This window comes from Leptonotus elevatus, chromosome 9 (genome assembly GCF_054856555.1).
Source record: "Leptonotus elevatus isolate MCC_2025b chromosome 9, RoL_Lele_1.0, whole genome shotgun sequence".
NCBI lineage: Eukaryota > Metazoa > Chordata > Actinopteri > Syngnathiformes > Syngnathidae > Leptonotus > Leptonotus elevatus.
Window position 1 is genome coordinate 9,129,347 of NC_141247.1, and position 27,545 is coordinate 9,156,891.

The following is a 27,545-nucleotide window of genomic DNA, read 5'->3' on the forward strand; positions in this document are numbered from 1 at the left end:
AGCAATAAGATCTCTCCCTGGATCATTGCCTGTTATTACTCTATTTGATTGTTGACAAAAACAAAACCGACAAACACACACACAAAAACACGATTTGAGTGAATTATTTAAGAAGGTATATGACAAACTGTATTGTTCAATTTGTTGAGCAAATTAAAACGAGTGACACCAATACAGAGCATTGTCTTGTGTTGAACAACTTTCCTGTTTTATTTACTTATTTGGTTTATTTATTAGTTGTCTGCCATTTGTCCACGTGTTCATTAAACGAATAACTGTGCCATTTGATGTATCCACTTTTGGCTGATGATTAATATTTGCAACACGTGGTTGAAAAGACACATGAGGGGATTAGGGAACAACGCCTGCTCTTTATGTCTTTGCCTTTCGAAAAGGATCTCGGGCTGAAACGGCGGATGATGAAATGGTGGGGTTTCATCATTAAAGAACCTGTCAAAGACTCTTAACTATTCCGGAGAACATCTCAGCATGAGCACATAACAGCTGAAGGGGCTTTTGGATCATAAATCAGTAGAAGGCAGACTGTCCTCCTCGCGATGATTGCTTGAGAACCTGAGGTCAGGCTAATAATGATTCCTGCTCCATTAGTTTTACTGCTCCAGCTTGGACTGGACCCTCTTAAGGATGGCATGTGTTTAATTAATCATCGTGTCCGGGTGCCTGGTCAGTGGTCAACCAATTCATCTCTTCCTGTTCCTCTCTGAATGAGTAAAGAGGCCTTTTCATCAAGTGCGTAGAAATCAAAGAGAAAGATGGAAACTTAATGAATACTCCCGTCTGTCACTACTCTTCCTTACTGTCTCTTCTGCCTTTCTTTCAGACTAATAAAGGTGATGCTTTGGCAAGTCGGGTCCAGAACACGCTCGGCTCCTATGAAGAAATGAAAGACCTGCTAACCAGCCATTCAAACCAGAGCCACTTAGTGGGAATCCCCAAAGGCAGCAGCGCCAACAACAACAACACCCCCGTGCAAACACCAACCACTTCAGCGAGTGAGAGAGCCACAATGGAGCCCCAGCTTTTCAATGAGACCCTGAATGGAGGCACAGGAGCCGAGGGGGGAGGAGCGGAGGGAGGTGGGGAGAAAAGGATTGCAAGTGCGTCCTTGGCATCGTCAAATTCAATGCAGCCTCCTGCATCAACAACAACAGCGTCATCAAGTGTGCAGTCGTTGCCACATCAGAATTCCAAAAAGTCCAGGAGCTCCACTGAGTGGGCGAAGGGAGGCCATGCGCAGAGCGCCCCGGAAACGGGCCTCCATCTGGGGTTGGGGCAAGGCCAAGGTCAGGCTCCAGGAGCTGCAAATGGAAGGGGGAAAGTCTCCATGTTTGAAGAACAGCAACTCCAAAGGCACGAGGAGCTTTTCAGCTCACTGAAAGATGAATTAGGTCTAAAAAGAGATTTGAGCCCTTCTTCGTCGTCTTCATCCTCTTCCTCCACCTCCTCTGGGAGACGGCATTCTTCACACCCCAGTAAAACTCTTCCTCTCCCAGGTAAGTCTGACAGTAGGTCACCCAAAAAGAAACTGTTTGCTCGCTTACATGTCCAGACGGTGATTGTTTAGCAGAAGTGCTGAACAAAAAAAAAGTTGAGTTGATGGTACAGATTATATTTGGTCTGCTAATAATGTTTGGAATAGTTTGAGACTTTTTGGAAATCTTACTCAATACATTTTCCATTCCTTCTTTGAAGTTCAAAAAGGAGATTGGCACAACCCTGTATTAAGTTTCAACACCAGTTTGATTGGCACATCTTAGCCTCAAGACTGAAACATGGGGTAAGCCGCAAGCGCAGCAGTGAAAACTTCACAAAAAGTTTGTGCCACTGAACATTTGTCTTGAATTTTTCATTTTTTATACGCTTGGGAGAACACTTTGTCTCCTTTCAGTTTGCCTGCTAAGCTACTGAAAGTTGTAGGTAAAATAAGTGAACAAAGATGTGTTTAATGTGAAAGTCAACCGACCCACCCAAAAAAATATTGACAATAATATGTTCTATGCAGCCGCACTAGTCTAAATACAGTATTCTGGTTAATATTGTGTTAACGAAATATGATTTAAGCAGCAAAAGCCAGCAGTTTTTATTAGTACCAGAAGGCGGCCATTTTGCCACTTGTTGAGCTGTTGAGTGAAAATGACATCACAGTTGCTCAGGTCACAACCAATCATTGCGCAGCTTCAGAAAACAGGTGAACTGTGATTGCTCCTTGCCTGAGCCCTGAGCAACTGTGATGTCATCTTCAGTCGACAGCAAGTGGCAAAATGGCCGCTCCTGAGATGGACAAAACGGCTTGATTTTGCTTCATAACTCATATTCCACAAATGTAATATTAAACAGAATGTCATGTTTAGACTAGTGAGGTCACATATAACATATTATTGTCAAGAAATGTTTATGGTTGACCTCCCGTTTAATTACTAGCTATTAAAAATGGTTCTTAATCTGGGTTTGATCGAACCCTAGGGGTTTGGTGGGTCAGTCTCAGGGGTTTGGCAGAGGTCAGACACACACCCGACTCAAATGATTCGTGATGATAAGCTCCACCTGGCCATCATTGGCTGAAGTAATCATGCTATATTGCTTGGCCTGCCCTGCTGGCAATTGCGCTCAGTAGTCAACTTGTGGCTGTTATGATGGTATGTCGTGTGATTTCTTCATTATTGCAATCCCTTCACACTAACTATGTTGAGCAATAAAAGAAAACGGTCAGACGACTATGGTCAAAATGAATTCACATGTATAACAGAACCTATGGTGTTCCACAGGGTTCAATTCTGGGGCCTTTGCTGTTTTCATTGTATCAGATGCCCTTGCAGGATTCTTAAGAAAACAGAGGTGGTTGTTTTAAAGTGCTCTAAATATAGTTGTGTCCCAACGGCAAGATTTGGTAGGGCTCATTACATCCAACAAGGTTAAGAACCACTGGATTAGATTTAAAGAGTACATGACAGCTCAATGTTCTCCACTAACCGTGGTCACTTTTTTCTTACACACTCACAGATGGTGGAAATTTTCGATCTTCGACCATGGATGTTGGTCATTGCAAATCATCCGGCTCCCCATTAGAAACTGAACCAAGCTCTCACCTGTCCACGTCCTCCTCCCCGCTGGCTTCCACATCACTTTTGTCAGCACCTGTACCTGGTTTAACCACTCCCACGTCCACATTCCCACTTGGTGGCCTATCAGGGAAGCCGATTGCAGTGCAACAGAAGCCAACAGCCTACGTTCGCCCAATGGATGGCCAGGACCAGGCACCTGTTGACTCTCCTCAATTAAAACCACTTCTCGCGGCGCCAGAGGGGTTCAACTGTGGTCAATCGTACGGTGGAAACTCTGGGAACATGAAGAATAAACTGCCAAAACTGAGTCTAAGCCACACTGCGGAGGTAAGGAAACAACCATCCCATTTCATTAATCGATGTAGATTCTTGCCCGTAGTGGGCGATGACATTGATATTGAATTGAACTGTGCATCATCAGCTCAGGACTTCAACAAGAATATGGAGGAATGGCTGAAGGTGTTTATTTGTCCATCCATTTTCTATGCTGTTTATGCCATTCAGAATGTTTTTTAGTGCGGTAAAGACAGGGCAAATTCTCAGTTAATTACAGAATGGATATACTATACCGCATTTTGTGGCATTGACTGGGAAAGGAGCCCATACATGTAAGTCACCAGTGGTCTCTGTTTTGTTATCAGATCACTGACAGTGTGGTGGATACTAATGAATGGTCAAGGTATTAAGTGGGACAGATTATTGATTTGTATTCATTTCTGCTGATATACATCAATGATTAAATATCAGTATTGCTGATGTCTAATAAAAGAAGAAAGAACTACCTATTCTCTAAACAGCGTCTATCTTCACAATACTAGTATTTTATTAGCCCTTTCTTTAGTAATTGGACATGTCCTTGGAAAGTGTTTGAGATGGAAAATGGTTCCTTCTTCTTCTTCCTCTCCAATATTCTGATTGTTGCTTGATTTTTATTGATATTATATCATTATTGTTGTCACAATATTCTGGTCATATCAAACTTTGGCTTGCTCTGTGGTTCTCACCCCTGTAGAATGGGTGTTTTGTCTACCACAAGGTAGGAAACGGTGCAATTATCTCAATATAATCACAAACGGACTTATTCAATACGAAGTTTATAAACATGTTTATTGTTTATTTTATTGTACCCTTTGGCATTTAAAGGAAGATTTTTTTTTTATTGGTCTGTCAAATCGCTAGCATAGCTGTATAAACTAAGTGAAATAATAATTAAAAAGTAATAATTAATAGCTGTCTCTGTGTGCCCTGCGATTGGCTGGCAACCAGTTCAAGGTGTACCCCGCCTACTGCCCGAAGCCAGCTGGGATAGGCTCCAGCCCCCCCCCAGACCTTTGTGAGGACAAGCGGTTAAGAAAATGGATGGATGGATAATGAATAGCCTATGGTAACCTTGATGATCTTCCATGGTACCCTGGTTGGAATGGAATATCGAATGGAATTAAATATCTTGATTGTCATTGCATATGCACGTCCTGAGATTTTAGATACGAAGGGGAAGATGTGAGGGTAAGGGAGGGAAAAAAGACCAAAGGAGAGCATAGCAGAGCTTGGTCACATGCAGCACATACAGACATTACAACAAAAACAACAAACAAGTTGAGTATCACTGCATAACGTCATTGATGAAAGCACTCTTAGCCAAGAACATTCCCTGAGCACAGATGCCCATAGTTGCGTTATTTGTAAGTTGAAGTCCAGTATAATGTTGATGAAAAATAAATCTGACTATTGGGAATAGATCTGGGGTGTTAGTCAAGTCCAGGAAAGTCATTTCATGCTGGGTCTCTTTATTCCGATAGTCATCGTCAAACAGAAAATGGAGACTTAAGATTGGGGGGTAAAAAATCATTTATAAAAGAACATTAATTCCACTCCTATCAGATGACCATTCCTGTGTAGTGTTCTAAACACTTTCGGCTTATCAATAATTTCCTTGATTCAATTTGAATGGCCAAACAATTCAATGTGTATTCTCCATCCTGGAGATCGCCCCTTGCTTAAGCCCACCACTAACTCTAGCACCTCACAAGTCATGCAGCTCTTGTTCTCATTCAAATTGACTTGTACTATTGTTACTTATACACGACGGCTACAAATTGACCATAATTGGCCACAATTGTATTGTCAAATAAATTGGACCATACCAAACTCCTTCCAGTCTGCTCTCTCTGACTCTCTTACTTCAGCCCGCCCTCCATCTTTATCTCTCTCACTTGCCTTTTCAAAACAGCATGAAACATCCAGCTTGGTGCCGCGCGTGCATGCGTGCGTGTGTACGATGTGACAGGAGAGTAGTCATCCCTATCGAATGTAGCAGCTGTTCCCTTGCTTTGATGGAGCTGGTGTGCGTGCGCGTGGCTTTCTAAATGAGCTCGAGATGGAGCTTGGAGCATATGGTGTTGAGAAGGAGAAAGGCAGTCAGATGTGGGGAGACAGAGGAATTAAAATATACTTTATCCTCCAGACTTTATTGTAAAGGAGTGTAACGACAGCAAATAAAACCAATCGAGCACAAGATGCTTCTTTTACACTTTTTCATGCACATGTCAATGCATGCTGTTAATGACCTTTACTTTTGTCTGCACCAAAAGGAAAAAAGGTTGCAGGAGACAAACTATAGAAATGCAACAAGATGCAGCTCAGGATTTGTAGTTGCTCACTGCAAAAATTGAAGTGTTAAAATTTTGGCGGTTAAGAAAATGGATGGATGGATGTTGCAGAGTTGATTTCAACCCCCCAAAGTGTATTTTTAACACAGTGTTACTGTTAGACAGTTGATTTATTTAGGGTTGGTTCAACACTAAATAAATCAACTGTCTAACAGTAACAGTGTTGAATTAAGCTTAAGTAACTCTAGTACAGTGTAAAATTATTAACTATTTTGAGTATTAATTAAACTCTGTAGAGAGCTATACAAACTCAGAAAAAGAGTTGAAATTGACTCCGCGTGAGTCACTTTAACACTCAAATTTTTGCTGTTAAATTGTTTTTTCCCCCTGAAATGTTGACGTTATTTTTTCCCATCGTCTTTTGATATTTTTTTTTAAAATAAAATTTGATCCAATTTGTTTTCATTGTGACAAAAACACATGTTGAAATGAGGTATATTACTATAAATACTACTTTTACAAATATTTGCTTCATCACAGTTGTATATGGAGGTGGCGTATAGTCGATTTTCTTTTACTATCCTAAGATAGCACTCAGACTTGACATCATTTACTGAATATTTATTCAAGATTTTGTGGAGTTTACTGTTATGGCTGTTTGCGTCTACTGCAACTAGGAACTTTATGTATATGAAGTCTTAAGCCCCTTATGCAGTCTTTTGCGGTAATCAGAAGCAAAACGGCAGTCAGACTTTATTTACATTTGGCAACATGTTTGTAGTACACACACACACTGACTTTGTGAGAAAGGTAGACTACCGGTACACCCTGGACTGATTAATCACGAGATGTGGGGAAAGATCAACTATTCGTATTCACTAAGTCATCGGGCGAGAACTCAACATATCAAGCCACTGTAAACCAAAGAATTCCAAATATAACAGCATGCTATAAATGGACTTTCACTTTCCACTTCACATTTTCACCTTCAAGGCACTTAAAACACTTTTCCACTCTGCTCATTCACCTGCCGGTGATGGCAGCACCAGGAGCAACTGGGGGTCTCTTGCTCAAGGACAGTTCAGATCAGGATTAGAACCACTGTTTGCCTATTCATGCCTCCACACATTGTAAACATCTGTTCCTCCATTCATCTACTGTCTCAGAGGGAAACAATTAGGTCCAGACATTGACACCCTCAAAATTGGCTTCAACCATAAACACCAACAGCAGCTTCATGAGTGCAAAACCAACAAAACAACCCCAAAGGACTACAAGTACAGACCACTAAATCACCATCATTGATTTTGCATGTAACAGTTTCCAAATTAGTTCAGGTGCCATGAAATAGTGTAAGATAATCAATATCGGTCTTACAGCTTAGTACGTGTGGTGGTGGTGGTGTGTGTGTGTGTGTGTGTGTGAGGCTTTAAACTGCTGTGGAAGCTTTCTGTTAGCACTATAGAATTATCGATTTGTGCTTTTTATTCCCAGGGGTGTGTGCGTGTGCGTATCTGTGTGTGCACACGTGCATATGTGAGCGTAAGAGAGAGAAGACTGATAACATTATTGATCCTTTCCTCACATGGTTACAGTAGACTTAAACCTACTCCCAAGCACACATGTACAATGCAACACACACATTTGAATATGTCTATAATTTTCATAATACAATATAAAATCATAGTTCAAGTATTTCAAGTACTACTGCACAAGAAATAAAATATCAGTCTAAAAAAATCGAAGTCCTTTTGTTGCGCATGCAGCCGTCATAACGTCAGACAGTATTATATATAACATTGCTATACAATGGTACACATATAATGCAATTTACTGTGTGGCAATAGCAGCTTTTCTATTTTCTTTTCTATTTAAGGCAAAAGTGTAAGCACACAGTTGTTCCTCCAGAAGGCACAGAGCAACATAATGTTCATGTTAGTCAATTCTGCATCCGCCTGGTGAATATAAGACCTGATTTGGTTTCCACCATCTCCTAAGGGAAATATCTGGCTTTAATTGCTCTGCTTTCTTCAGCGGCTAGCTCCAAACACTGTCTTCCATGTGAGGCTGATGGGAGCGGGGAGCAAACAAAGCATGAAGAAACGGTTGTTAAATTGAATCAATGAGCTGAAGGATCTAAAAATGCTGCTGAAAGTTGGGAGGAGATACAATATAAAGTCAATTCCTTGTCCGAAAGACTACTATAATAAATGTAATGATCTATTTTGGATATGCATATTGTTGACTAAATTGTACATTTCTGTTACTTAAAACTTTCATTTGCAAAGCGTAACCTTGGTTGAGGCTTAAGCATTCATGTTTAAGCATGCACTTGAAAATGAAATTTGGCTTGAAATGACATCTCTATTTTGTTCAAACTGGAGTTAAGGCATGATTTTCTATTTGGATTTTAGTAGGATGCATACCAAGTTGACATTTTATTTGAATGGAAACATCTTTTCAATAACCTTAAGTCTCTGCAACGTGAAAATAAAAATGTCTTATGAATTTGACACAGTATATGATGTCATGTTTCAAAATGGTGAAAAATTGAGTAGTGCTGTATACAGTATTTATAGAGAGCATAGCTGCACTTGAGCGTGAAATCTGCCATATCCTGATTTTTATGCTGACGCAAGCCTAGATGCGCTCGTTTGGTAATTCTGGGCATTCCAGTGTGCCAGGGGTGGCTCCTTTGACATGCATCCGGCGCACCTGACAATTTGGTGGCTGAAAGTAGACTAAACTTGATGTCTGCTGGACGCACGTCTAAGTATTGGCACAGGTAGTGTAGCACGACATACTTTCTGCTAGTTATAAAGCCCACAATACTTTGTACCTCAACATAATACAGTTGGAAATTTAAATAATGACACCGAACTGTTCCAGAGAATATGTATTTTTTTGGTTGTTGGTTGTAAGCATAGCTAGCCAGCTAACTAGTCACGTTAGAGGTATAAATGGACCAAATCATTAAAACAAAAATAACTGATTAAACGCAGGCACTCATTTATTGCATAATAGGGGACGGGCATCCTGGACTGTCAATATCCTTACTGGGTGCCATTTCAGCCACACACCCAAAAAATAATGAAAATTGAAATGGTAAAAAAAACATTAAAGCCTATACTGTATCTACCCAATTGAGTTACTGCACAATTGTCAGGGTTTGCACGTTTTGAGCAATCGTCTTTAAAGCTGTATTTTGTATTTAGGAGCAAATGTCTGCATTCACTATAAAGGTTCTTTGAATAACTCCTAGCATTACAAAAAATTAGAAATTAGATAAATCTGATGAATACATCTTGTTGGCAAGGAGAAGACTGTAAGAAAATAAGACCTTCATATAGCATTGTGTAAAAAATACTTTCCACGTAATCACTCTCATCATTAATTTCAAATTAACAAAGAAAGGCAATATCTTTTAAACCAGGAGAGATGAAAGAGGCTGTCAAAAACATGAATGCTTCACGCAAACACTTAATGCGAGGTCACTACTCCGTTACTGACATTTGTCTGAAACACACAGGTAAATAACTCTCAAGCATATTTAGGCCTGTGAGCGAGGCGGCAAGAAGGTAAACTCTGAGCTGACAGGTGACATTTCCAACAGTGCTGTGACAGGTTTAATTTCAAAGTAGTTCAAAGAATAGAGCTGATGTAATTTCACACTGATTTGAAGACCCGCTGTGGCATTTCTGTCGGTCGTGTGTAAATGCACACACGGCGCCTCGCCACTAATGTAGCGGTAAATAAGAAGCAGGATGGACTTAGACCTCCAGTCAGTAATCAGCATAAGGCGACGCCAACAAAATATATTCTGCTCACAGAGTAGACTTCCATTTATGCCTTTTGGCTTGAAAAAAGGCTCTCACATGACACTTCAGTCTGATAAAAAAGAAAATGGACTCTGATAAAAACTGACATGAGTAATAAAATCTTGATTAAATCTCAATCAGGTAAATGGATTTGTTTCTTTAACTTGTATTTTCAGTCCAACACTATTTCCGGAAGACACCTTTCTATTCCATGTTTGGCGCTAAACACACAGATCATCGACAATGTCGATATGATGGATTATATTTATTGACCAAGTTTAATATTTAATGTGCTGCTTTCAATGTAAACTTATCTTTCAAATGCTCTTCTTCAAGAAGAGCTGCATCATAAAATGTGCCTTTTTAATCGACCAACTTGAGAAAAAAAAGAAGAAAAAGATACATTATTTTACCAGCATGTTGAGGCCGCAATTTATCTCAGCATGTTCAGATTTATTGACAAATGATTATTTCCCTTTATTAAAATAACTGCTATCCCTTGCAGCACCAGTGATGAAATTGCAGATGTTAGTTTTTACTGTCCGTAACCGTCTGCTCGCTAGAGTGATCAATATTTTTATGCTTGCGATGGATCAAATGAGTTTGTGTTATGTGAAAGAGGTCACTTTAAGAGGCCAGCCTACTGAGAGTTATCATCCACACTCTTCAGCGCCACGGAATGTTTTATAATCTGCCAGCTGACTGTTCTGTGGGCCACAACTTTACTGTTTTAATTCACTCCGCCGCTCTTATCTTTGAAAAGCTCAGATAAACTCACTGCACGCTCTTAAAAACCTCACCGGCGAGGCTGCATCTCTTCCTGTCCACTGAGGTCATAATTCCTTTTAAGTGGCGACGGTGTTATTAGCAGCCGGAAATAAATGTACTCACTTTCTCTCCCAAAACACCATACAATCAATTATGATGGCATTAATTATCCAATAACAGAAGTGTTTTGATGTAAGTTTTTATACACATAAAATTAATGATGATACAGCGTCTCTTTTGCCCAAATAAACCAACCCCTCTATTTATATAGCTGTAGAGAATGCAAATGTGTGGCTTTTGGTTAAATAATTAAGACCACATGAGTATTTGGAAGAAGAACTTTAAGGTTTTATGTGCTATTATTCATTTTGTCAGTCAGAAATGTCCAAAGATCCTTCATGTTCACACAACTGGCTTGGAGTGGCTTACATTTTAGGCATATTTGCTATTGTTTAAGACTAAATGTTTGACTGAACACTGAAGTTCACTGTGATTTATAGGTACTGTACAGTGTCTCACAAAAGTGAGTGCACCCCTCACATTTCTGCAGATATTTATTACATCTTTTCATGGGTCAACACTGTTGACTCGTTAATGTTACAAGGTCTCAGGTGTGAATAGGTAGCAGTTTAGGACTGTGCAATTAGTCAAAATCCAATTACAATTTCAATTATTACACAAAACAGCATCATCATCAGTAAAAAAAAAAAAGATTATTAATACAAATTTTGAGTTGCTTAAATTTATGCATTTGCACCTTATTTAAAATTTAAAATAACTATTTTAATACATTTGGTTTAATCCAAAAGGAACTTGCATAATTATTGTGTTTGAAATAATATTATTTGTCTAAATATTTTTTACGTTGAAATACTTCCTTCTTTTGTACCAAAAAATGAACGATCGTCCTAACCGTGATTTCAATTATTACCAAAATAATCGTGATGAATATTTTCTTCATAATGGAGCAGCCCGAGCAGGTGTCTTAAATTTCATTTTACATCTCTTACACGCTCTTGTACTTTACAAGTATATATTTATATAATTATATCTTGGAGTAAATCTGAGGGTTGTACTCGATGGAGATACTGGATATAAAACAAGATATTCGTCATGTTTTGGATTAACATACTAACTAACTGCTTCAATGACTGGCAGCAGAGATAGCATATGACACTCAACACGTGCATTGTCCATGGAAAATGTTCAAGATCCTTGGGGCTAAGGAAGACGCCTTAAACACAATCTTTTATTGTTCATTACTGTAACAAATGAAAAAACTCTTATAAAAAAAACATGTATATGCTAGAGAAGGCTGGGTATGAAATGAACGTATTTTGAAATACCTTGACTGAATAGGCAAGGCATCATGACAGCAGAGGAACACCGGGACATGGTATTCTCTCAATTGCAGCCGCGTCTGCCAATGCAGCAAACAGCTGGCCTCATTTGCATAATATCCCTCAGGCTGTCAAGTCACGACCAAGACGTGCACACAAAAACATGCACACGCGTGAAAACATTCATTATACCACCACCTGTATAATTTATAAGCACCACAGCTATGGTCTAGATTTTTTTTTTTAAGTCTACACTCAAACATGGACTTGTGTTAGGGCAAACAAATAATGTAATATAATTCAGAGAATGGAACCCTCAGTGGTTCATTGCAGGCCATTGAAGTTGAATAGAAGTTGTATATTCAAAATTTAAACAGCTCGTGTCATATTCCAGAGCTCTTGCACCTTCCGTATGACAATGCGCTTGTATTGTGTCATGTATTGTAGGGATGCACAAGCAGCATGCCACAAGTGCCTCACTTTATTTCTCTTTACATGGCTGTTACATTGACAGACACGGGTGGTATATGACAGCAGTTATTTGTACACTGTGACTAACTGACTAACTGTTTACTCTGGGGATTACCATTACAGCAATGGATTAGCTGCAATGATCAGCATTGATTTTTGCCATCACTGGGAGACTGAAGGTGTGTCTTATTGACCCTCGGAGAGCTCTCATCCCAACTAAAACTCCATTTCACATCCTCTGCTTTGGACACTCTCAAGAGGCTGGTCAGATAAAGCGACTGTTATCACATTGCTGAATAAGAGGTCGCTGGTTCAAGAAGAGGCAGGGCAGAGCACTCGACACACTGCAGCTCCCGGGGATGGTGGTCTCGGGGTCACAGTAGTAATTCTGTGCACCTTCACAGCAGGTCTCCTGCTGCTCAATATACAGTACCTGGTGTAATGGTAGAGCAGAGATGTGCTAGAGCAGGGGTGTTCAAACCTTTTGCATTTGAGGGCTTGCATGTATGGGGTTTGTAAATATTTGACTTCAATTAATTAAATACACTGAAATAAGTAAATCAAGCAATATTTATTGTTTATTTCTTTCTCGTTGCATAGCTGCTTTCTGTTAAAGGTGATAAGGTAAATATTGCAGTGTAGGATTTTCAAAATTTTGGGGGTGGCCTCAGCCCTGTATCCCACGAGAGTAGATCCACCCCTGCAATCTCCACATTGCAAACCACAACAATAGGAAACTGTTGTAAGCTGCCCATTTTCAAAACAGTTTGTTGAGAATCATTAATGTTCATAAATCAGACCTTGACACAGAGTGGAAAGTGGAAGAAACCATTTTAGTTGAATTATTTTTATTCACTGCATTATTATTGTCGCTATTTTAGTCATAAATATTTTATATCTTTTGCATATGAAGAAAAACTCTACAATATACAACCAATACCTATTTTTTGACACCCTTCATTCTCACTCTGCCCACCTACCCTTATCACCTCCTATTTTTTAAATAGCCTTTTGGGCCATGTCGAATGTCATTTTTAGTATATTCCGCAGGTTCATGAAAAATGGATGGCAGACCGCAAATGGCCCCCCAAGCCGTAGTTTGGACGCCCATGTGCTAGAGGAAGCTCTCATGTTGTTTTATGAATGGCAAAATACAAGCATCACCCCGAAGTTGGAGCATTTACATGGAAAATGTAACCTCATATTTCTTATGAGTGTAAATCTCCTGAGCTGTAAATAGGAAGAGATTCAAGAAACTTATTTTAGAAGCTATTCCGTTCAAAGCTTACTTGAACTTTTTAGTAGGCATAAAAAGTAAACAAGGCAAAGAAATATTGGTTGTTTGTTTGTCCACTTGTTTTTAAGTTAGAAGGCTACTTCTCGTCTCCGGAAACACTGGGTCGGTGTGGGAGTGACAGGCAGACAGCATCCCATTCTGGAGGATCGTATCCCTGATCCTTCTCCAATCTCAGCCTTTGGGCCTAGCATAAGGCTTGAATATGTATTGCGTCGAGGCTTTGTCCTCCAACCGCATGTGGGCTTTGAAATGAAGGCTTGTTAGCATCCCTACAAATGTGTCGGTTTACAAGTTGTTGCATCATTTTACACCATACATATCCTTGTATTTTTCCAATCATTTATGGTTGACCCAATTTTTAGTATTCTCTTTTTTTTTTCTTTTTTGCTTTGGATTCTTCGTGATTTAAATTTATGATGCTATGCTACATTAATCAAATTGCTGATAGCTGATTGATATTATAAGAGATTACACACTTTCCTTCTATTAATATTAATTCCCCAGGATATGAAGGTAGTAAAACATCACTTTTGATAGTCTTGACTGGTCAAATATGATACATTACAAGGCGACTTCATTTGAGACAATAAAACCTAGACCAAACGGCTTGTAAAATATCAGACTATTTCATAACAGCTTATGTCTGGTGCCCATAAAAACATGGTTATAAAAATCTTTATTGCTCTTGGCATTACAGGACAATTCATGGAGAACCCCTGCTGCTCGCGCGCTCATATTATTCATTAGGTTCTGATACAGACCAGTGGCTGCTCCCCACTTTGTGTATGTGGTAGGGCCTCTTAAAAAATACGCCCCGCTGGACTCGGCATTGCCAGTTTGCCAATCAGAGCATAGCTGCGATATGCAAATCACGGACACACACACATGCGCACGCACGCACGCACGCACGCACGCACGCACGCACGCACGCACACACACACACACACACACACACACACACTCACATGGATATAAATACACACAACATGGAGAAAGAGCATGCGCACGCACACACAGTGGGAGAAGGAGTGTTTTGATCTAGCAGGGCTATTACAGACATTTTAAAATCCTATGAATATAAAAGAGAGCGAGACGGAAAAGGATGGAAGTTAAGAGAAGGGAGATGAGAAAGATGAGAGACGATGGAGTGGAGGAAGAAAAGGGAGAAGGGAATGCATAACAATAAAGACAACAAGTCCCTTGTTTTACTCTTGCGATGAATAAATTAAATACTCACATGGAAGGCAGACTTACTAGATATCTTTTACTTTAATTTGTACTTTCATATTATATGATTACTTCTAATTAGATTTCATATCATAGTGCCATGGAATGAAGATGGTTTGGGTTCGATTCATGGCAAATGCTCCCAACACCCTGGCTATGGCGCTTTCCAGTGCTATTGCTAATGCGTCACGGAAGGCATCTGGCTTAAACCTTGTGCCAGACAAATCATGCGAGAAACTGGCTGAGGAATCCCCGAATAAAGAGGTCCCAAAAGTCAACTACCAACACTACATATTGGCACGAGAGACAAATCCTCTCATGTTAAAAGTGAGACATTTAGACAAAAAAACGTTTTTTCCATCACTAACAAACGTAGCTGATCATGGTTGCAAAGCTAGCAGGAGGTTGTGTTTTTGTCTGCATTTGTAAATGTGCTTGACTTTTATGGTGCTGTTTAGCTCTCTAAAATATATTCAAAATGCTTTTGTACCATATCCTAACTGACTAGCGGGGTTCTCACTGCACTAGTTGCCAGCCTCGGCAGGGCACATTTCTACAAACCTTCATGCCAGTGGACAGTTTTGAATCTTTTCCTTTATAGTTGAAAATAACTTACTTTAACCTGGAGGATCCCTTGTCGTACACTCGCCAACAGCAGAACCCAGGGTCTTCTTTGGACCAATTTTAAATCCATCCACTTGTGTCGTACCAATTGCTAGCTAGCTCCAAGCTATCTGGGAGTTTTCGTATTTTGTCTCCTTTGCTCGGACGACGTGAGAGGCCAACAGTGAATAAACAAAGGCGTGGATGAGACAGTCCTCTAACACAATAATAGGTCGTGCCAAATTAAGAACAAGTGTTACATATTGTAGTTAAGCGACCCTATCGGCCATATAAATAGCAAAAAAATTTGTAAACTGAACCATAAAGAGAGCGAGTGGGGATCGAACCCAGATCATCTGATCGGAAGACAAGCATCTATTCAACTAAGCTAACAGGCCAGTACTTGTTTCCATGTTGACTCCATGTTTTGTAACATCAACCATACTACAACCACTTCCTAACCTCAACTATTAGTGTCCCATGTGAAGACCTAACATGCACAACCTAATTAAAACCCTAATACAAACCCTAACCATTAGTATCCCATCCCAAAAGTGACGATGAATGACATGAAGAAGGAGCATGTGCAGAACGTACCAACTAAATACTTAACTATTTTCGTGTATGGTAAAATGACCAATATGGTCGTATTGTGTTGGAGGACTTGTTGGAGACCGTTCTTGACCGACTGCTGAATTTAATGCTTATTTGAGCACGACACACTTCCACACATATGACGTGCTCAAGTCACTGTAGCCAACCATCATAAATTCTGTGGTTTTTCTATGGCCTAGGGGGGTAACAGGAAAGAGGACGATGGATGGTAGGAAGAAATGACAGTGTAAGCTATGCACCAGTTAGCATGATTGTTTTGGCGTTCTGATTGGAATCCGGAAATTCTGATTTGGCATTTATTTTTAATAGCCAATCTGTTTCATCCAGCAGCTCAATTACAGTACAGTATTCTTAATAGCATTTCTTAAAAGAAAAAAATAATGGAAGTGTACATTGACGTTTTTGATTGAGGAAGCATGCTGACATCCGAGAGAAAAGCTGAGGCAGCTCTTGGAGCGATTAAGAGGGAGGAGAGTTGCTATTGAGAAAAATACTTGCGTTGGATTATTTTCTCTTTTTAGGATCTTACTGAGTACCAATTTGTGGTTTACATCTCATCTCCTAACACCCTCTAATCCCCCGATTCAGACATTAAAATGAGTGTATTGGGGAAGTCAGTAAATAAAAGGATGGGAAAAAGACAATGTGATCATTCAAGATGCATAACCAGAGCAGAGATGATGAGTGAAATGATTTTACACAATTCTACTGTTCCTTACAAAAGCTTTAACAGACAGCGTTTCCATAAAAACGCTTGATCACAGCTAATATGACATTCAAATAAAAGTGATCCCGAGCTCATTCCCATTTGTGGTCCTGTGATAATGTATAAAGTACAATGTTAGCGCTTCGGGCATCAATTTAAACACTCCCGCGGCGCACATGTGAAGTCACGCTGTCCTTACAGCTCTGAGCTTATTGCCAGTGTCCTGCCTGAGTGTTTCGCTGACACGTCTCTGCTTGCTCACCTACACATGTTCAGCGCTTGCTCTTCCCCATTTTACTGTGTTTCTATGACACAATATCAAGGAGGACTGTATCTATTGATCCACGTTAAAAAGGTTATTGATTTCAATGAATTGTGCAAATGGTGAATGATGACATCAGGCTTGCATTGGCGAGTTATGGCCAATATGTCTGTTCATGCTGCACTCACGTGGCAGCTATTCAATACACATCGGATTTTCATCCACATTTGAAAGGCGAATAGCAGATGATATCGTATTACATTTCTCTTTAACACTATCGAACATATCTGAAATGTGCCACTTGGGAGCAAAAAAACGGAATTGCGTCACTTGATCCAGGCAGCGAAAATCAAGCCAGAGTGACAGGACATGCAAACGGTGACTTCGCCCTTGATTTGAGACTGAAGAGTTTAGTGCCTTGCTTAAGGGCATGCCACAGCTGTAAGGATGCAGATTAGCATGCGTTTTGTAAATAATCTGTTACAGTCTACAATTTCCCTCCTTCAAAAAATAATAATAATCATAAAATAAGCATACTGTATGCATTCAAGTAGTTGATGGCGGCTGATGAGGGTGCGCTAAACTATACTTTGTACCTGCAGACTCAGGTCAATTAGTAGAGCCCAGCTTTCAAAGCAAACATGGTGAAGCAGCATTTAGCTGTTATTCTGCACAAAACTGGAATAAGATGCCAACAGAAGTGTTAATGCTTTCAAATCCGGGTTAAAAACTTCATTTAGTAAGCCACATTTCTTTACTTTGCTTTTAAATGTCTTTAGTTCTTTTGTTTGTAAATACTCTTAAATGTTGTACTTTTAATTATATGAAGCACATCGAGTTTCCTTGTATATGAAATGTTTGATATAAATACAGCTGACTTGCCTTGTGCATCTTATATGTGACCCGCTCCGAGAAAACGGTCCACATGTCGGCAACATCAGTTTTCAGTTTGTAACATAAATAGACTGTTTGGACAAAAATGTCGATGTTGAGATTTCTCCAAAAATAGTCTCCTTGAGGTGTCGATTTTCATTTCCCAGCAGCACAAAGGTTAAAACTGTAATAGAAGTAAATGAAAATAAGCAATTACCTGAACAAGTGCATCTATAACCTGCGTGTTTATAGCCGACTTCAGTTAGCAGCACATCTCGGAAACCTGCCTCAAAATAGACACCTTGCCGCCCCAATGCGTAAATATATATGCAAATTAAATGTATATGTAATAAATATGTAAAATAAAGAATCATCCAATATTTCCTGTTTAGTTTGAAATGATTTCCTGCTCTTGATCAGGTTGCCTCCCGAAGGGAACAGAGTGTGTCATAATCTGTTATTAAGTTGATCATAATATATATTTAATATATATATATATATATATATTAGAACTATTTCAAGTCAGAGTTGATGAATGTGAGTGAATAAGCAAATACAAACTGGTGTCCTATTGTACTGCTGACGACTCTCCATCACCCACCCGCTGTCCCCCTTTCAAGAGGCACTTATTTAGTTGGTAAAAAGGCATCATGCCGAGAACCACACACAGAGAGACCACACACGCACACACATTCTGCCAAGAGTACAAATCAAATAGGCTGTATTTTCCTGCCAACAGGACAAATCATATATACTCAGCTTGAATGTTGCTGTGCACACACAAACACAAACCTGTCAGTCATTTCCTATTCACTGCTCTCAACTTGAATGCCATTGGGATGCGTTCCGCATGTGTCCTTTATCCTACTGCTTTTTCTTTTTTTTTACACCAACCAAAATAGAGGCACCTTGATGAACCTACAGAGAGAGTTCATGCTCATCTCAGCGAATAGGAAGGTGTGTCCAAACTATTGACTAGTACGGGTTGAATGGCTAAACCGCTATAATGTCCCAGGTACAGCTCATAGGAATCTTTTCAGCTGAACCAAACTGAAGTCTAATATAATGAGATTTGGTTCAGGCTGCACATTTGTGTCATTTTAGAGGCATATTTGACTGAAAATGTTGATTTAATTCAGATATTCCACTGTGTGGCTCAATGGCTCTGTGCTCTGCATGTGTTAACATTCACAGTAGCGTTCATTTTCAAAAAGGATGTACGACTATTAAATACTCTAACAAGAAGTGAGCCTCCAGTTGTTTTATGTGCATTGGTGTTAGAATGTTACCAGTTCCGACTGTCTGAGAGGCCATGAAGGCATCTGAATGGGATTGGATGAACAGGTCAGGGGGTGGAGCCAGTGTAATCGAGCATGGTGGGGAATGTGGGTAAGCGAACTTGTGTTTGGAGGTGAAAGCGCACACAGCTAATGCAACTTTAAAAAAAATATCAATGATGTTTTTGATTAACCGACATTGACTATCATTAGCTTAGCGCCGACTACATATAATCTGAAGTCAATTCAACTCCTCATTATTATTTGGAGTCTTCCTCAGAAGCATATTTTTGGAATGCAGTAGGAAGCCAGGAGAAGCCACAGAAAGGACATTTTGCAATGAATATTTGAACTATAAAGTGGCATGTGATTAAAAAAAGAAGAAGAAAAAAATAGCTCTAGACAAAAACACAGCAGCAGCATTTGAAGGTAATTCTAATAGGGATAAAAACAGACGACATCACGATTCTGCTTCTCGTTCTGATACATGATACAACATGTGTAAAATGTGTGTGGTGAATGAACCAAAATAATTTCCACTCCGTCTATAAACGACATTTGTTGGGGTCACATTTCAACAGACTGAAGTATATGGTGTCGCTAACTTGTTCTGGGCTGTGATTCACCACAAAACAAGGCTAATTAATGTATTCAACCTCAGTTCAATCTCGGTGCAATTATATGGTCCAATGGCATCGATCACAGCTTCTCTTCACTCTGCCCTCCTCACTTCTTTGCTCATCCGCTTTTTAACAGCCAAATAATGTTGGGGATCTGATAAAGGATTGATGAAACCGCTTATGATGGAATTATTAAAATAACACTTTTAAAGGGTACATTCATAAACAATTTAACATTTCCAAGTATCTTAATAACATGCCTGACATGCTTTTGTTAAAATACCCCAAGGATCAAGAACTGAAGGACAATTTTCAGTCCTTTTTAGACTCTGGTTCAAATTATCCCACATTGCAGCTTTGCTTACCTTTTTGCTCTGACATGATTTTGGAAGAGGTGGTTCTTGGTTGGAGGGACTCATTTTCTAAATGTGTTAGATTTACTTGCTTGTGCTATTTAATTCCAGAGAGACAAATAGTTGTAAGCGATGAAAAATAAAAAATTGTCCCTAAATGTCCCATTTACAAACTTTTTCTCAACTGGATTTTCATCATTTTTGCAATTTAACATATTCATGACTTTTGACAAGATAATTAACATACACTAGAGGTATCTTTTATGCACACTATACATCTTATTGTCGACATCCTCGCATCTCTAAAACTATCACTTTTCAGGAAAACATGCTCATGGGCACCTTAATAGTTGTTATAATGGTCGGCAGACTACCGTTGTATAATCAATTTCACATGTCTAAAAATTATGATTTCAGACCTTTGAACATCCAAAGTTGTGAAGAATGAAGAAGTCAAGACCAACTATTGGCAAAGTTTGGATTTATTTATCCGAAATGTCCTCTTGCTGGAGAGTTGAGGTGTAATATACCAAAGCTGGAACTAAAATATCCACACGAACCCAGTCTGAACTTAAAATGAACCCCGTTTTAAGTGTATACTTACACATAACACACAGATACACACAACACCTTGCTCACACTCTAGTGCATGCATATAGTACATCAAGTCCAATCAGCACAGGGCTAAAATGACAGACTTATTTGAAGCAATGTTTCAATGTCGACATTTAATTGGATGGTACATCAACCGCTTATCTGCTTCTTTGCAGCTTGGAAAGAGAAAAGCAAGATGAAGGACAAGAGAGAATGGAGGGAGAGAGAAAGCTAAATAAATGTGGGCTGGGTGGGGTGTTTGGGTGACCGGGGGGGAAGTAAGCAAAAGAGAAACAAATGAAATGAGAAGAGGAAGGAGGAGAAAAATTTGGTGCACAGTAGTGTGTGAAAGTGTAAACAGGCCTACATTTAGTGGGGGTCAGACTATTTGTGTAAAGTTAGGTATAAAAGTTTACTTTAATAGAAGATCTGTTATTTGTTGAACTGATTATAATCCATCAACAGGAAGTCACACTGATGCATATTTCATGCTACACATCACGCAGAGAACGAGGTCACACATATGCAGATGTCAGAGCCAAGGCAACCCTTGCATCTAGATGTAGGCCGGTCGCGACCTTGCTCAAGGGCACCTGGGCAGTACTCAGGAGCAAGACATTTTTTTTTCTCTCTGTAGCAATCTTGTGACCCTGATTATCAAATTTCACTGAATTGACCAAATAAATTCTGGATCTTAAAATAATTATTGTGTCTTTGTTCATCTATCTATGCCAGCAATTTATAGAGACAGACAGAACAAATAAATTATATTCAATTAGATGGAAGAAAGTATATAATTAACAAGTGTATACACTTATAATATGTATACAAATACTTACACAATTTGGTGGTGTGCTGTGAGATTTTTTTTTAAATGTTAAACATACCTTGGCTCGATGAAGGCTGGGAATCACTGAATTAAAGAATAGAAAGGATATTGCGTGTAAATTCTGAAAAGCTGAAGCTACGCTGAAATTGTGTGGAATTAAGTGAATTGTAGAAATGTAGGATGTCAGTGGTCAATTGCATTTTATTTTGTAAATTTGGGAACTTTTGAATGTCAGAAATAGTTCTGAAGACGTCCTGAATGAGCTGAACATTTTAAAGTTGGAGTGGTTTGAACTGATCAAAAAATGTGGAATGAAGAGAATATTTATGACATGCCTTAATTTGGAAATTATATTGTGGAAAGTGTGGAATTGGGGAGAAATTTAATTATCAAGAGATGTTCGATGCCACTTTTTTTCCAGACTGTTACCAGTATGAGTACTCAACTCTTGAATAGTCACCGACACCAATATCAAGTACTTTTGATACATAAAATCCCCCCCCTCCAAAAAACAATGACAAATAATAAAAAAAAAACAATCTGAATATAGAATTTAAAACTGCATGAAATTAAGGGCAATTTTCCGTTCTTCTAATTCCTAGTTCCTGATTGTAAAACAGCCACAAGAGGTCACGAATACAGATACCTTGAAATTATATCGGTACCCCAACCCTAGAATTATTGGAATGTGGGGAGGGAGTTCTGCTAATTTTGAATGAGCTGGATTGTTTGAAAATGGAATAGTCAAGAAATGTGGGAGGAGGAGGTAAATACGTAAAATATGTTTAATTTGGGTTAAGTGTTCGCTAGTTCCCAAAATTTCCCAAACGGGATAAATATTTAGAAGTTAGAATGGCTCTTGTTCAAGAAATGTGAAATGAGAATGCAAAATATGTGAAATATTTCTTAAATTGAGCAATTTGATTGTGGTAGGTGTCAAATTTTGAGAATGTGGAAATTATTGGAATTTGGAAAATAGATGCCAAAATGTTCCGAATTAGCTTGAAACTGAAACAGCTTGGGAAAGATGACGTTTTTTTGGGGGGTCGTCTCATTCAGTTGAATGAGGATTATTGTGTTGAAAATATGGAATTCTGGGAAAATGATAGACATTTTTGGATTGTTGAATGTAATAATAATAATAATAAAAATAATGCATCAGATTTATATAGCGCTTTTCTAGACACTCAAAGACGCTTTACAGAGGAATGGATACATTATTCATGCACTCACACACTCACGCTGTGGTGGCGGTAAGCTACTTAAGTAGCCACAGCTGCCCTGGGGCAAGCTGCCGGAAGCGTGGCTGCCAGTCTGCGCCTGCGGCCCCTCCGACCACCACCAAACATTCGCACCTTGCATACACACACCAGTGTGAGTCACACTGGAGGCAATGTGTGTGAAGTGCCTTGCCCACGGACACAACAACACATGACTTGGGGAGAGCGAGGATCAAACAGCTGACCTTCTGGTTACTGAACGACCGTCTCTACGCCCTGAGCCACGGCCGCCACAATTATTTTTATTATTATTTATTATATATATATATATACAAATATATAAATTGTGCTACCAAATGTATACAAATGACAAATTTAGATAATCTGATAATAAAGATTTTTTTTTCCAGGACAATTTGCAAGTTATTAGTCCCACCAGTTCACGCAGACATCCTCACACAACGCAAATATCCTCACTTGCTTGCTCACACACTCGTGAAGGCACGCACGCGCACCCACAAAGACACAGACTCACACGCACACACCATGAGTAGAGCTTGTGATCTGTCTCACATGCTGGTAATCCCAGTGACGGCGGTCAGTGCAGCTCTGTAAACAGCTGAAATATGGATGATAACAGGAGCACATGAAACCGAATAAACAAATAGTCAGTGAGCAGAAAAATCCTTGAAGATTTTCCAAACCCGGCTGGACCTCAATCTTCAAAAACTTCAATAGCACCAACTGGATGACTGACACGTTCACTTTGACGCTATTGCTTTTTTCCATGACAGTACAGCAACAGTTTGCCGCACTTTGACCTCTCTAAGTGTTGACAGCGTTCACTTACTTCTTGTAATTTCTGCAACAATATGAGCCTTTTCCTTGTCAGCACCCGACAAGAAATCCTGTGAAATGACTTTGAGATGTAACAGGATGTGGAGCGGGTGAGTTAACAGCTCTCCGAGGACACAGAAGGGAAAAAAAGTTTGCATGCATTACACAGCAGATTTGATTATTTTTTGTCACTGTCTTTGTTTTTTCACCATCCTTTCACTTTTGTCGTTTCTTCTTTGCTTGTCCTCTTTTAACACGTGCACAAAAAGAAGCTTTTTGCTAGTACGCCGGACTATAATTGTCTTTTAAATCTTTTAATTGCATTACAAAAGAAACAAGAGACAGTGGAATGGGTTTAGTCACTTGAGTTAAATTTAGTAAATAAAGCATCAATATGAAATCTTCATCTATGACAAATTATATATTAACATCGTAGAATGTTGTGACAGGCAATAAGTTGCATAATATTTGAGACGTGTCACAGAAAACATTTATCACATCAGAGAATACTGAAATGTGGAGTAAAGTGGAACCTGGGCAGTATACAAACTATTTTCAGTTCATGAACAATCTTAGCATGGCTGCATGGATGATTGTTTGCACCCTGCTACAATGACAATAAAGCTCTTCTGATTCTCATTCTCAGTGAGTCATCTCAGTGAGTCAAACACTGTCAGTATCCTGGTTTATTCTTTCGCTCTAAATTAGCTCTCCGTGGAAGTGGAAAAAGTGATTTTTGTGTTTGTGATCTCACTGTGCGGTTTGTTTTGGTGAAATCGATCTAACATCTGTACTGCTGTCGTTAGAATACAGTAATTATTAATCACACTCGTATAGCACTATATCAATGGCCAAGGAGTCATCGGCTAGTGCTAGCCAGTGGGTTTTAACTGCACCCTGAGAGATCAAAAGTATGCCTGGCTGGGTTCCATCTTTGTCAACGGTACGAGAGCTTGCTTGCTAACATGCTAACTTTCCATCTTTCCATTCCCAGTTTATCTATAAAGAATGGGTAGCGCCACTTACAGTGATTTGCTTGCGAACACACTGAGGTATTTTTTATTTCACCTTAATTTATCCAGATAAAGCAATTTGAGAGCAATTTGCAATGACAACTTGGTAGAAGAAAGCAGAGTAAAACAAACAAAATGAAAGTAAATTCTAATCCATAGAGTAAAACTGTAGTGTTATACAGTTACTTATTTGCATAATTCATAGCACATGGTGAATACAATGTTCTAAACAGGCTGGAGAAAACCCAGGCAATTCTGCAAACTCCACACAGGAAGGTTTGAACCAATATTCAAACTTCCGAACAATGAGGCAGACTTGCTAATCACGAGCTCAACGTGCTGCTCTAATTGGGTGACATCATTAAATATTTGTTCAAAACATTTCTCGTTATGGCGCAGACGTGACTTAAGTCTGTGCAGTTCTTTCTCATGCAAGGAAAAATGTTGATGTGACAAAATTGTCTAGTGTCTTAGTTTCTGTAACTTGACAATCTCTCCCCACCTTAACACAGGTGTAAATGTATGAGTTTGCGATTGTAGTCTTGTTTATTTTTTCCAAATATTTTGACTTCATTCCCCCCATATAATTATTTCTTTCCTTTTTAGTGCAGCCCTCCACCTCCGTGTATGTGTGTGCAAGTGAGGCGTAGTGAGAGGGAGAGAGACCCATTGTTGGTGTGTTCGTGTGTGTCGACGTCTATCATCTGAGCAGCTATTTCAGACAGAAAAGCATTTCTGCCTCAGTAATTGCCTTGGTTATATTTTGCACCCAACTCACTTCTTACTCTTTTTTGGGGGTTCTTGTCATTTTTAGTTTCACCGCTTCTCATCCATCAGAGACTTTATTTCAGTTTATTTATTTTTTATTTTTTGTAAATGTCTGCATTATACTGTAACCATTTCTCAGTGCTCAACTTTACAAACACACACACACTGCACCACTCACATTCAAATCTGTTACAGCTGGTTGCTATTCGCAAAGCCTGAAGGCTGTTGTGTGAGCGTTGTGTCTTTTATTACGATACATTCGGTATGCTATCCTGTCTGAAGGTGTATGTGGCCAAGTGGAAACAAAGACCAAACACTCGAAGCCCTAGTTACATACTCCTGTGACAGATGTACAGATGGAAAATATATTGGTGTGGATGAGTGGACTTTTCTTTTGTTTGGTATTTTTGTAGACATGCGAGTGAGTGTTTTGTGTTGTTTTGGGAGTGAACACAGCCAAATTGATTCCCGGCCAATCAAAGCGGCTCCTTTCATTTCCTTTAAATTCAGCAAAGGAGATGCATGCGGAAGCATAATGGACATGCAAAGTATATTTATAAGGAACTACAACTCCACTTGTGGATGATGTCAAGTTGGCCGCTGTGAAGTGGGGTACTTTGATACCGATGATGATAATAATGTGTTCAATTAATTGATGTCTTCAAAGTTTGATGCAGCGTTGTCATATCTATGAATTAAATACAATGACTTTCATCACACATATCAGTGAAGCGCAGAATCTGTCTGCCTACACTTACATCAAATCCACCAAAGTCACTTTACCACCTGCGCCACAACTTAGTCCTGCTTTTAGCAGGGCTAAGGTCTAGTCGACTTCCTGCACTCACCAAATTTTCTGGTGGAACGCTTACAATGCCCAAACATGGTGAATGAGACTTGCCCAGCACAAAAATAAAGATGTGCCAGTTTTTACGCCGAGCACGTTTAGTATTTACGAAAATAGAGCCCCAAGTGGCAAATAAAATAAAACTGTTTCATTTTGTATCCTCATAGAAAATTTACTAAAACCTAGGCTGTTATAAAAGGGTTTAGGAAATGCACCAAGGATCCCATTATTAAAAATTTTCATGACTGTTTCTTAAAGTTTGGTAGCACCAATGAAATACAGTAATGAAAAATAAATTTGCTCTAGTTTAATATCCAGCTCTTAGGGTTTTTCAGTTTTTACCCAAAAGAAATGAGAAATTCCAGTCTGATTCATGTTTAAGTGAGACACTTGTATTTTAATAATAGCATGTAACTGACCAGTCACACATTCCACTTTCACGTCAGTCCAACAAAAGTTACTGAAGTCAAAGTTTTCATTATGTGTCATTCATTGTATGTATTATTATTTTTTGTTTTATCTTCTCGCGGAACCATTATACTATAACATCAGGTCATCATCAGATTATTTTTGAGGGACTCATGCACACCGAAACTGTTTGAAGACATATGGAATGAGTATGTGATGACGTAAATACATGGCATTCCTTATTTTAGTTGCAGTAAAATGCATATGGCACTTGAGTCTTTTTGAGTCTTTTTGATTGAACCAATTTTACATTGACGGCTTCTCTAGTTAAATCCTTAATTGTGGTGCGATGTCAACATAATGCTGTTGTTACGAATGCCTAAATGGTTCATTAACCCTTAATTTAACCTTTATAAACTCCTTATTGTTTTCAGATCTACAAAGAGGAATGACATACCGCGTGCTAAAATGCTCAAGCGGAGCCTGCTTATATAAATGGTTGTACCCTATTATTAAAGAAAGATTAGCAATATATGTTTTCACTCATAATGGTCAAGTCCTTTCTTGTTACATAGCATATGCCAGTGTCCCTTGTAGTTTTATTAGCTGTAATTCAGGACGAGGATGATGTCATCGTCATTATGGCGGGCACTAAATGTTTCCTGATGCTCATGTTGGTGCAGTTAGTGATGCTGTGCGACCGAGGTTATGGTTATGGAGGGATTTGCTCTCCTCTCCTCCAGCTGCTCCTTTATCCCTCACTCCTTTTTTATTGAGCCTGTCAGGGAGAACCAAGCCAGGAACGAGTCCATCACACTGTTTTATTTTGTTTTCAAATGCTTTTTGGAAACACTCATTTGGCAGTGGCATTTATACTTGTGTGGGGTACATTTAGGTAACAATGCAGTGTGCGTATCCAGCAGAGACAATAATGATTTGTTTCGAATAATGGAAGAAGTACAACATGCACTTTGGCTGAACTGACACAGCAAAGAGCAGCTGCTCCAAGAAAGCCATTTGTTTGGCTTATGCTTTCATTTTTATAGGAGACGTTTCATTGTTTACTTGGATTTTATTTGGACCATCACTAAAACTCAAGCATTTGGT

General features: G+C 39.2%; 1 protein-coding gene across 1 annotated transcript in view; it reads left to right on the top strand.

Annotated features, from left to right (window-relative positions):
• aff2 (AF4/FMR2 family, member 2) overlaps positions 1-27,545 on the top strand; it is a 142,194-nt gene that overhangs the window by 56,488 nt on the left and 58,161 nt on the right. The window contains exons 3-4 of the mRNA XM_086085697.1: positions 842-1,514; positions 3,022-3,410. Of these exons, the coding sequence (XP_085941823.1) occupies positions 842-1,514; positions 3,022-3,410 (1,062 nt within the window). The remainder of the gene's footprint in view (positions 1-841; positions 1,515-3,021; positions 3,411-27,545) is intronic.